The sequence below is a fragment of the Harpia harpyja genome, chromosome Z, assembly GCF_026419915.1.
Source record: "Harpia harpyja isolate bHarHar1 chromosome Z, bHarHar1 primary haplotype, whole genome shotgun sequence".
Lineage (NCBI taxonomy): Eukaryota > Metazoa > Chordata > Aves > Accipitriformes > Accipitridae > Harpia > Harpia harpyja.
This window is the reverse complement of record NC_068969.1, coordinates 75138724-75150934: the sequence shown is the minus strand read 5'-3', so window position 1 is coordinate 75150934 and position 12211 is coordinate 75138724. Positions and strand designations below refer to the sequence as shown.

Below are 12211 nucleotides of genomic sequence, written 5' to 3'. Positions count from 1 at the left end.
AGCATTAAGATAACATTGTCAGACCTAAAAAAGTATAAAGCATCCTGTATGGGGAGGTGCCCATTTGTGTAAGAACTCTTATATACTATTGTAAAAACTTCACTGGGATTGGTGGTTGGGCTATTTACTTTTCTTCTCCATGTGTCTGTTACTGTGGAGTGGGTGGCTAAGCAACAATATTGGCTATGATTGTTAGTAATTTTTTTCCTTAAATTACTTGTGGCAGCTTTTAGATATTCATTGTTTTTGATATTCATTGTTCATTGTTTATAACACTGAAATATAAGTAATAAACCATGAAAATAAATGCCTTTTCCGTAAATTCTGCTAAGTAAATCTAACTTGCTCTCCATTTGAGTAAATAAAACATAATTCATACAAGTCATGTTACAAGGTCATTGCTGTTACCATCTGATGTGCCAAATATTTAGTATGGAAATTTATTTTTTACATATATGCATACTTCATATTTGGGGGGGAGATTATCCTATTAAAGAATTCAGAAAAAGTGCGTAGCAAAAATAGTATCTTAAGATGGTTTGTTATTTAAAAAACTATGATTCTTAGTGTTTTTGAAGTAGTGTAATTCTTAATAAAATTTCCAAGATCTGTATTCTTTTCCTAGGCTTTTATAAATAACTTCCAAGCTGCCAAGGAAGCTCTTACTGAGGCAACTGTTCAAGCAGCAGAGAAAGCAGCTACAGGTGTAAAAGAGCTAGCAGAACGTAGTTCCCGTTTGGCACTAGATATCAATATTAAAGCACCTGTTGTGATAGTTCCACAGTCAGCAATGTCTGCTAATGTCCTGGTGGCTGATCTTGGTCTAATCACTGTGAAGAACCAATTCTTTATCGCTAAAACAAAAACACGGTATAATCTCCCACCTGTTGTTGATTCTATGACGGTGAAATTGAGTGAACTAAAGTTATACAGGTAAAGTAGTGTCAAGATATTTTTTAATTCATGTAATCCTTTTGGGATACTTCAATTGGAGAGCTTTGAGAAGTTGTTATCAAAATAATTAGTTAATAGTTGGTGGCTGATGGATACACTATTATCTTGAGATAAAACAGCAAATTAATAAAGATTTTGTAAAAGCTATAAGAATATATGGTTTAGGAGAAATAGCAATCTGCACATCTTTAAATAGAAGCAAATGTTTGTTTAGGCAATATTGTGTAGAATAATAGACTTATGCATCATTCACTACTTTGGGACAGGTTATACCCATTTGTAAATGCCTATTTTGATGGGGTTTTCGAGCTATATGTAGCAGGAAAGATATCAAGTCAGATAGCTGTAAAGAAGCGTTTGAAAATGGGCCTTGGTGCAGGGGATTGGGAGGGGGAGAGGGAAGGGAAGGGGATTTTCAAACACAGTTGAAGAGTACTGAAGAAAGGAGGAATTGCTCTCCAGTGGAGAACACATAAGAGGTCCTAACTTGCCAGAAGTTCATATGTTGAATGCCTGGTGTGTGCCTGATGTGTCTCCTCCCTGCCAAGACAGATGTCTAGTTGGTGGAGTAAGGCTTTAACTAGAGATACCAGGAGTAGTATGAAGACTGTTTTACAGTACTAGTCAAAAAGATGAGGAAAAGTCAGAAATGTGCTTGTTAGAATGTTAAAGTGAAGCATGTCAAGTTGGGAGTATTTTGTTTCTATTCACAGATCATGCTATGAGCAGGGTTCACTACAAACTGAAGTACAGTTGCTGCAGCCACTCAATCTGGAAGTAGCTGTTGAACGAAATTTAGCTGCTGCTTGGTATAATGAAGTTCCTGATATTGAAATATCTGGCCGACTCAAGCCTATGAATGTAAGCATTCATTTCTGAAAGCAGCTGCTAAAATATCCATGGAAGATGGATTTATTTTCCATAAAAGTCCCAGTTCCTTAGTTATGGTATTGATTTCAAGACATATAGGTAGAGTGGATTTTGTTGTTTCATAGGAAGAAGGAAGTGAATAGCTTTCTGTTCTAATCTAAGCTCTGTATTTCATCTGTGATACTGCAGGAAGACTTTGTACTATATATTACTGTTGCTAGTTAGAAGTGGGTGTGCTGTTACAGCCTTCTTTCACCTGTAAGTATCTTTCAAAGAAGTATTGGAAAAAGTTGGGGTTTTTCGGGCTGTTCATTAGCAGCGCTATTGCCTGCTGAATTCATACCCATGACAAGCCTGAGTATGAGTTAGTGCATGTGCTCATTTAAATGTAACATCAAAAAATATAGAGCTTGTCCATGTATGAGGAAAACTAATGTGCTGAATTTTGAAATAGAACTAGTAGCCATTACTGTAAAGTACCTTGTAACTAAATGCAGATAACAATTTTGGGTGACTATAAGTCAAACTATATGTGTACAACTTCTAACATTCAATCTCTAAATTATAGCTTTGTAAAGAAAGTCTGTGGACTAAAACAAAATAATGTGTGAATGACTTCTGATTTCTAGAAGTTACTGTAAGGGGTTCTGTGGATTTGAGAAAAATATTTTACTTGGTTCTTTAGTCTCTAAACAGAGACTCAGATGAGATTACTTTGCTTATCTGTTTATTTGTAACAGATTTTAGTTACCATAAGTTTCATGAACTGAGTTGTTCTGAGTTTAATAACAATGTGTTTTTAAGCTAATTCTCAGTCAGGAAGATATTACCACAATACTGAGGACACTAAATGAAAATATAGGTGGAAGCTCTGGTGCATCAACTTCTTTACCAGAACCAAAAGATACGACTAGCCATTGTAGTGATATGCATAGTACTTCACAGCATTCTGCAGGTAATGTTTTCTAAAATTACACGTGGCCTAACATTTTTAGGTATTACTGTCAATTTATTATTTCTGTTGGAATTGCCTTTATGAAAGGATGCCAGATTCAGGTTTTTTTAACAGCATGCCTCTATTATCTTGACATTGTGGTTTGAGCTATAGCTAACAGTAATGATAATGGATAGGAACAACTGGGCCACTGTAGTGAGTTTTGTAGCATGATGTGTTTTAGTGTAAGGACTGTCTTGTTCTACTGACAATAATGCAGTGAGCACCTAAAAGTCTGTCAGCTGGATTTGGTAACTTCCCAACTTGGAAAGCTGCTATGTTACTCTTTTCCTGTGTATGCTTGGTTCTGCTGCTGTTCACTTTTAGATCTGTTTGTCTTGTCATAATTATGGCATCCCTAAAAGTTGTTCCTATTCAGTTTATTCCTAAAGTGTTCAGCACACACTAAAAAAAGGAAAGTAAGGTTAAGAAAAGAATCTTCTGTTGAACTCTTCTATTAAATGTGAAAAACAGCAAAAACATGTCAAGATGAACAAATGAGGATGAAAGCAAAATTGTATTCTTTGTAACATTCTTGCACACAGTACCATATAACACTAAGGGAAGTTGTGCATTTATGTCTTAAAGATGGTAAAAATTGCATGTAGAATATGTAAGCAGAGTATTTCATTTTCTCAAACGTTGTGTGATTTTGCTGAATGTAGTTACAGAGAGCATGATAAATGTATCCTAAATGTGGATGGATTTACATCTGGTTTTTGTCTTTATAGTCATCAGTGAGGATGTTGGGTTTGGGTTTTGTTTTTTTTTTTTTTCCTTATTTGCAGTCAGGTAATTTTCTTAATACTGAGTGTTTTTCTAATTTCTGAAAGGTGTAACTGTTGTGACATCAGCTGTGGTGGAATTGCATTCACCTATGAAAATAAAAACAACACTGAAACTGGACTTCAGATTCGACTCTCTGACTTTAGTATTATATAGTCCGAATTCAAAACAGGTAAATATAATTTTGGTTACAAAGAGAAACAAACAGCTTTAACGTTGCCTAGTGTCCTGGAAATTCTGAACGGGAATAGTTTAATTTATGAGCAGAGAAAGTGATTTCTAGCTATAGTAATGAACATGATGGAAATGATAAACAGCTATTGTAACTAAATCTCATGGCAGATATTACAGGAAGGAGAATAATCAGCACATGATATGTGGCATCTTCTGTGATCTGACTAAAAGTTTGCTGAAAACTTATCTTAGTTTAAAATACAGTTTGGGAAGAAAAAAATGCAGAGGGATGCAACCTATTCTTTAGTTACACACACACATATGTGGACACACATATATAAATGAAATTGTGGAGAGAGATTTTAAATTGGTATTACAGTATGAATGGACTTTTACTCTTCTTGGTTTAAATTTACAAAACTTGTCAGCAAATTTCTCACTAAAAGTTTGGTAATTTTTTATTGTAAACTTAAGTCTGTTTTACATTTTGAACAATTTTCCAGTATCTGGATAAACACTATATAGTCATAAGAGATAAAACTTAATTTCTTATTTGGTGTCTTTGCATATACTATGTTTTTTTAAACAGCAGACAAACCAAAATTGTGTATGACAATTCTACTTTCTTTTAAACATAGTCTCTCCCTCTCACTAATGTAAGCTTGCTTTAGCAAGCTGGTAGATGGGTAAAGCTTTGGGTTTTTTTCAGTTTTCTCTGTATGTTATTGATTTGTGTTGTCTTTTGAATTACCAGTGGGTTTATTTAATATATTATTATTAGAAATCTTACCAGTTAGAATAAAGCTGTGTATCACACCTGTGTATTATTTCCATTACCTGTAAGGAAATTACAAACATTTTCATTTGATTCAAACAGGTTACAAATTTGGATCAGAGAGATGATCTTTTGAAGCTTGCAGAGTTTAAGTTAGTTTTGATGTCAGCTGCTGTCAAAATGTTATCAGATGGTTCAATGAATGCTTCAGTCAAGCTGGCAAACTGTACCTTAGATGATAAAAGACAGTCAATCCAGAAGGCTACACCGAGGTCTGTATTTTGACATAATTACTGTTTATTGGAGTTTGACAAAGAGTTCCAAATGTTCCCATTTTAGTGTTCTGTTAAAACTGCAATTGTTTTGGTGTAGGTGGTTCGTAAAGTACGTGTTACTATAGACTTGTGAGTCTTGCCTTTTGTTCCACAAGTTGTTTGAGAGAAATGCTAGAAACAAACTTTAAATATGAAATAAAACAAACTTTAAATATGAAATAAAACAAACTTTAAATATGAAATAAAACAAACTTTAAATATGAAATTAATAAATTCATATAGAAGCAAATTTAACTTTCAGCTTTAACAAAATGCTGGCTAAGTAAGACTAAGGTGTTTTTTTTTTTTTTTTCATGAAGACTAACAAACTTCAGTAAAGTATAACGCTTTTGATACGTAAACAAGGAATTGTGATGATTTGTCTTTTTAAAATTATGAAGACCTTTAGTTGCCAATGTGTGGGAGTCCAGTTTTGAAGTTTTATACAGTTCATGTTAATGTCTTTATTGGTCGTGTTTTAAAATTTGTGGTGTACTTTTAAAATTCACTCTTGTTAATGTATTGCAGCTGGAGTGAAAATCATTAGTATTTTTCAGTATTTGTGGCTGTTTTTTATTGTCTCATTAAATGCTGCCTTAATGGTCTTTCAGGATGGTGGAAATGAAACATGGATTTGAAAAGAAAGTTATGGTGGATATAAGCTATAAGCAGGGGAGAGATGGCACTGTTCTTGATGTGATTGTTCAAGAGATATACCTTTGTGCAAGCATGGAGTTTCTACTTACTGTTGCAGATATATTCCTAAAGGCTAATGCAGAAAGTGCTGCTGCACAGAGAAATCTCAAACAGTCATTACCTTTAAAGGAGCAAGGTATATATTGGAAATATTTAAAAATTTGTATTTAAATATCTGTTTAATTTTGGCATTATAATACTATCTTAAAAATTATAATACTCCTTTCATGCTATTTCCTGTGTTTGTGTGTATAGAACAGCTTATTTTAACTGTTGATGTTTCTTTATTTGCATCATGGAAATTGGTTCATGTCCCTTGGTCTTTATTTCCAAATGAAGCTTTGTCTTACCGGACAAAGGAACTACCTAAAAATGTATGTCTAAAATAAAATGGGAAAGGACAATTACAGCTGGCACTCCCTAGGTTTGTTTGGCTATCTTTGCAATCTCAATGAAGTTTATAATGATGATTACCACCATCATCATTTTCATTCTTCCTGAGAATGATGGAGCACATTATATTATGCTTAAGTATGAATTCAGCTTGCCAGATATTGCTGCCTAGAAATGTTGTCATTTCACTTGTCCACTGAAGCGGATTTCTCCCTACATTGGGAAACAGGTTTTTAGCTTGACTGCCCAATTTGGTCTTTCTAGTGCAGGACCCTATACCTGATATCAGAAATTAGTCCATTAGAGCATCAGAGCAGGAAATGGGCTATTTATGCTTCCAGGCCTTGGGTAGTTTGCATCAGATCTGCAAAGCAAGTCCCTTCTTTTGTTTTTGTTTACCTGTACCCTAAATATCTTAGTTGTGTCCACCTCAGTTAGGCCTGCTGTGATTATTTAGTAGATGATAAAAATCTAAACAACTTAGGAAGTCTTACGTGAAAGTATATTGCTACTGCAAATGGTTACATCAGGCACTAGTAAATGCTGCGTTATTGTCCTGTGGAAAAATGTATGTTTTACTGCTCCAGAGAGCAGAAAATGTCCAGCATTTTCCGTAAGACCCTATCATAGCTGACTGATGTAGATATTTAGTGAGGCTGATACATTTGCTAGTGTCAGAGGTAATAACAGTGGTGATACTGTTATCCTTTTCATTTTGACAAGGAAGCTTTGTGGAATCTTTTGTTGTGTCTGAAAGTAATTAGAGCTTTAATGGTTTTGTATCTCCAGTGAAAAGCCTAGAAATAAGTCAGTTGCAGGCATCTACAGGTTTTCTGACACCAGTTATGCTAGATCTTATCGCTAAATCTTTAAAACTTCTCTATAAGTTATAAGAGAGATGTAAATAATGACAATTTAATCTTTGAACAATTAATCTAATTTAATTTACATTTTTGAAGCACCTGTGCAGCCTGTATCTACAATGGAGATCAACATTGTTGTTAAAAATCCAGAGATTGCATTTGTGGCTGATTTAACAAGAAGTGATGCTCCTGCATTGGTGGTTACAACACAGTGTGAAGTCTTCATTAAAAATAGCCCTGAAAGGTATAGCATGACAGCTGCTGTTAAAGAGATACAAATGAAAGCATGCCCATTTCTTCCAGAAAAAAGGAAAGGGAACATTACTACGGTGAGTTTGCAAACATCCAGTTTGTATTTAAAATGTGCTGTGTAACTTATACTATTAGAATGCAAGTTATTTCTGAAGCTTTCACCATTAGAATGTATATTACAGACATAGGAGTAAAATTCTGGGGCTAACTTATTTTGTTCATTTTATTCTGTTTTGTCTGATATGCCAAAAACGCCATCTTGATCTGTGGCTTTGAGGTTTGCTTTGTATGACAAGCTAATATTAACAGCCCAGAGGAGTAAAATGTTAGTAATCTCTAATAGTCCATGTAAGCCAAATAAATAGAATATTATGAGTGTACACTATTTCAAATGCAATGTAGTAAGTTTGGAATACTTTCAGTCTGAAACTTTGCATTAAATAGCTATGTAAGTGAATAAGAAAGGGTCACAGACAGAATAGGAAGTATGTAATATGATATAGTTTACTTATGGTATGCTGTTCATAATTTCTTTTGTGTTAAGGTCCATAAATCAATTACATTAAAACTGCCTGTTTATATTTTGGCAACAGAATTAGACTTGCTAGTTACTGGGCAGGTGGGAATGCATGGACTTCCAGAGATTCTTATAACTTTTCTGCTTCTACAGCAGGCTATACCTCAGTTAACTCTGTAATGATATTGTTGTATCAGAGAAAAAATTCAATTTGACAGTATATCCAACTGTTATCTGTGTCCTCAGACCACAAATGAATTTTGAAAAATGAGTCTTTTCAGCTCTGCGTTTATGCTTGCTTACTTTATGGAGCTACACAGAAAAGACCAAAGGTATAAGCACAAAGGGCTGGGACTTCCACTTCATCTCCTTATCAGATACTTTCATAGCAGCTCAGTTTACTCCTTGGGTAGACAAAGTCTTTGCATTAATCAGTTAACAATCTAGTCATTGAGAAAGTGATGTAGTGATAGCCACACCACAACGCAAAGCTGCTTGACTTCCATTTCCGTAGCTGGCGAATGTGGCACAAATATGGCTAGCTTTGTAGAAAGCAATTAGAAGGCTTCACACCAAGCTTTCCCTCTTACAGGAATATCTTGTGCCAGAATCTCTTACCTCAGACTGTAGAAACAGAGAAAAAGACCTGTATCTGATGGGATGCTTGTGCTATGAAGAGGGAAAGAACTTCGGAGGACCTTAGTTTTGATGCTTAAAACAGTACCTTCTTTGAAAGATTCAGAAAGTTCTCAAGAGAGTAGTAGAGGTCAAAATCCAAGACATTCTCTGCAGGTAGCAGCATAACTTCCCCTTTTGAAAATGTGTACATAAGAAAATTTCTGAACCCAGGTTTTCTGTAAACAATATGATTTCAGTCTGGGAAACAGAGAAATAGAGGTTCAGATGACATTCCTTGGCCGCCTTTAATCAAGAAAGAAAATGTATGATATGAGGTTATATGAGGATTACAAGATTTCTGAAGGCTGATATTGATGTGAAGATTTTATATTGCCTAAACTTTGGGGACACTAGTGATGGATGAATTCACCCGCCTGATGAATAGGTTTCCCCAGATATCTGGGAAACTAGCCTCTGGATTTAGAGTAGCACGAGTTCTGTACATTTCTCACGTGTACCTTGGTCTAAAGAAGAGTATGTTATTTTTCATTCCTGGCTGTAACACAGAAGAAAAAAAAAAAATTCGAGCAGCAGAGAATGAAATAATAATACAGACAAAAAAATCTGTTAGATCAAACTCATTTGGAAAAACTGTAAAACTGACTCAGGGTGTTTCTATGCCCCCAGCATCTGATTCAGATATGGACAGAGATGTTGGGAAAGATTGCAAAAACAATATGGTCTGAAACTACCATTTTTGAAAGACTTATCTACTCAGGTAGGGACAGGAGAGCAAATTTTTCTGTCAAAACAGGTTCAGTAGAGTCTAACGACATCCGAGTGCTTTATTAATCACATAGCACTGATTTTGTTTATAGTGTACTTTAGATTTGTTTTTGGTAAGCCTTGGCAAGTGGGAGTATGCAAGGACTGATTGTAAAATAAAGCTGGAACTGAGTGATTGTGATTCAAACAGTGGTATTTTTGTTCAGGAAAACTGTAACTGTTGTAGCTGTGTTGCCCTTAACTGAAAAGTCTGATTCTCCTCAAAAGTCACAGGCACGATGATGCAGTGTATTTGAAGACATCTGCAGACTTTACCTAAAGAATGGGGTTACTGAAGTGTAATGCGTTTTACTGTAGCTGACATTTGAATCTTTAATGATTGAGAATGGCTGAGGTGATGCTTCTGACGTGGTTTTTTTTTTTTTTCTTTACATTTGAACACATTATTTGTGTTCAGATTGCTCTTAATTTTGAAGAACCATATAATGGTAACTTTTCCTTTTGGTACTTTTGATATGTAGTATTTAAAAGTGTATGATTTTTAAAAGATTTTTTTTTTCTGTATTTAACATGTGTTTTTACTCTTTTGTATAGGTATTACAGCCTTGTGACTTCTTCTTTGAAATGAAACAGTCAGGTACTAATCCACAGACAGCTGATCTAACGATTAAATCTCTAACAATAAAAGTAGGTAAACTTTTATTGTGTTTTTAGTTCTCTACTACTTCCTGCTCAGAAGGCTTTGAAACTGCTTGCGGGATATGTTACTTAAAAAAAAATTAAATCAGGAATGACTGAAGAGGGGAATTCTTTCTGTTCTTCATCAGGTCACCTACCTGTTTAGCACGTGAAAACAAAATTGAAAATTAACAATTGTGTCACAATGCTTTGGTTTTGGAATCTGTGTTTTATAAAATGGCCTGGTGTGCAGAGATAAGTTTTGAAGTGTTCAGATAGAGCATTGGGTGATGTAGTTCAGAAAGCTCCTGTCTGGAAGAAAGGCAGGAGTTGAAACTCTGAGGAGGTTGAACTGTAGCTTGTGCAAAGGAATGAGTTTTCAAACTAAGAGTCCTGTAGAGTACAGAGGTGTTTTGTTACTGTAACGTTTTCATTATAATTTTGTGTCTGAAAGTAGCTGACTATTTCCTGTACTACCTTCTCTTTTCCAATTATTCCAACTTCCTATTTGTAGGTTTCACCAATAATCATAAACACAGTAATTACTATTACATCGGCCCTTTATCAAACTGCAGAAACAACAGAAGAAGAGATTAGTCAAATTCCTCCAGACTTGTGGAATAAGAAAGATATAAAAAATCTAAAAATGTGGTTTCTTGAAGAGGCAAATGAAAATGAAGATACAAATCCAACCGCTGAACTGATTCCCACAGGAGAGTCATTGAAAATTAATATAGACTCAGTTTTTCTAACACTTGAAGCTGGGGTTGGGCACCGAACTGTACCAATGCTTTTAGCCAAGTCCTCATTTCTTGGAGAAGTCAAAAACTGGACTACTTTAATCAACCTACGTTCTCGTCTTGAGCTAGAGGTGAGGAATCCTACATAAGAAAGAAAAGTTTTCTTAAGATATTAAACCTGTTATGCTAGACAATAAAAGAAAAACAGTCCATATATTTGATGACTAAACTCCTGCAGATACACGTTATGGGAGCAGGACAGGAATGAGGTGTTATGGTAGTTCAAATGAAAATCTAATGCATTAGATGTAATGTATTAGCAGCAGTAATTGGTGTTATACAAACTCACATTTATACTCTATACAAGTTCACAAAGGCCTGTTGCATCAATATTAAATTTTGGAGTAGCAACTGGCTAAAACTCTTTGACAATCTTAATCTAAGATTACAGTAGAATAATATAGTCATGTGTCATTTCTATAAAATACTATGTTGTACCAGTATTGTACATAAAACATCCAAACTGGCTCATATTTGGAAATCAGTGACTTAAAATTCAGTGGTTGCTGTAGATAGATTTTTCCTTATTTATAGTGCTTTAAACTTCCAGTGCCTACAGTTTAATCCAAAATTTTATTTTAAGTGACACACCTTATACACACCTTATACCACTTACTTGGAAGTGCATCTTTGCGGTAGAGACTTAGCTGCCTCATTTATTTCTCTAGTGCATTTGCTTCATCTTATGGTGGGAGCTGAAAGCTCAATCTGATTACAAAACTTTTATGTTACCAAAGTAATTAATATAATTGTAAATTGAATTTTAAGTATAGAGCTTTCATTGATTTAACAGTTGTATGTAATTTCCTAATTGACTTCTCCATTTTGATAGGTACACTATTTTAACGAGATGTTTGGGGTGTGGGAACCTTTGCTTGAACCACTAGAAGTTGAGAAGACTGATTTTTTTAAACCGTGGATTCTTGAAATCAAGGTATATTTTCCAAAGCTAAACTCAGATCTTTCATTTCAATATGCTAGAAGAAACAAAGGCTCTGCACCTTTCATTGCTGAGACTACTCTAACAATTTTGTTCCTTCTTGTTTGTTACTGAGACTTTTTTCCCCACTTAGCGAATGAAACCAGCTCTTGCACAAGTGAAGATCCAGACTCACAGATCTGTTAAGTAATATTGGCTTTCAGGTGGCAAGAAGATTTGATTCGAGTTGCACTAGATAATCATAATGACTTTATATCAGTTTCTCTAAAGTTAGGTCATATGCTAATGATGCATTCAGTGACTTTGGAAAGATAGAAGACCACTTAACTGTTCCACAGTAGTATCTAGTAGAAATGTACTGGAAGAACTGATACCTGTTAATGACCAGCACAAAGTGCACTGTGGGAATAGTGCTCTTACCACTCCGGTTCCATCTTTCTTAAGGAAATAGTCTAGATTCTGGTCTGAAAGTAGATAAGCATTTATCTAAGGAAGGGCGATAGTTCTTTTTTCTCTCCTTATGTCTTAACTGTTTTATTACATTGTTTTCTGATTTTTTTTTTCAAAACTTTTCAAGTATTTTTAGCCTGAGAGGTTGCTCAGAATGCATGAACCACCCTTTTCCTAGAACTGTTGTTCAATTAGATTAAACAACTTTCTACAGTAATGGCCTCAGAAGGGTAAAGATTATGGACTTTGACATTGCAATTAAGAAATTGCTACTAAAAATATTCCTAAGAATTTTCCAGAAGGATATGAGACCTAATGCAGGAGGAAGGTAGAAGATAGAGAGTCAAACCT

The 12211-nt window shown here is 34.7% G+C and overlaps 1 protein-coding gene across 9 annotated transcripts in view; it reads left to right on the top strand.

Annotated features, from left to right (window-relative positions):
• The window catches only part of VPS13A (vacuolar protein sorting 13 homolog A), a 108825-nt gene that overhangs the window by 48901 nt on the left and 47713 nt on the right, over nucleotides 1-12211 (top strand). For all 9 annotated transcript variants that reach the window (XR_008233326.1, XR_008233327.1, XM_052775612.1 and 6 more), the window contains 10 exons: nucleotides 626-933; nucleotides 1668-1815; nucleotides 2629-2779; nucleotides 3652-3776; nucleotides 4656-4825; nucleotides 5479-5699; nucleotides 6916-7148; nucleotides 9587-9679; nucleotides 10185-10541; nucleotides 11303-11404. Coding sequence is in view for 7 of the 9 variants with exons in the window: in XM_052775612.1 (XP_052631572.1) it covers nucleotides 626-933; nucleotides 1668-1815; nucleotides 2629-2779; nucleotides 3652-3776; nucleotides 4656-4825; nucleotides 5479-5699; nucleotides 6916-7148; nucleotides 9587-9679; nucleotides 10185-10541; nucleotides 11303-11404 (1908 nt within the window). In the remaining 2 variants the exon portion in view is untranslated. The remainder of the gene's footprint in view (nucleotides 1-625; nucleotides 934-1667; nucleotides 1816-2628; nucleotides 2780-3651; nucleotides 3777-4655; nucleotides 4826-5478; nucleotides 5700-6915; nucleotides 7149-9586; nucleotides 9680-10184; nucleotides 10542-11302; nucleotides 11405-12211) is intronic.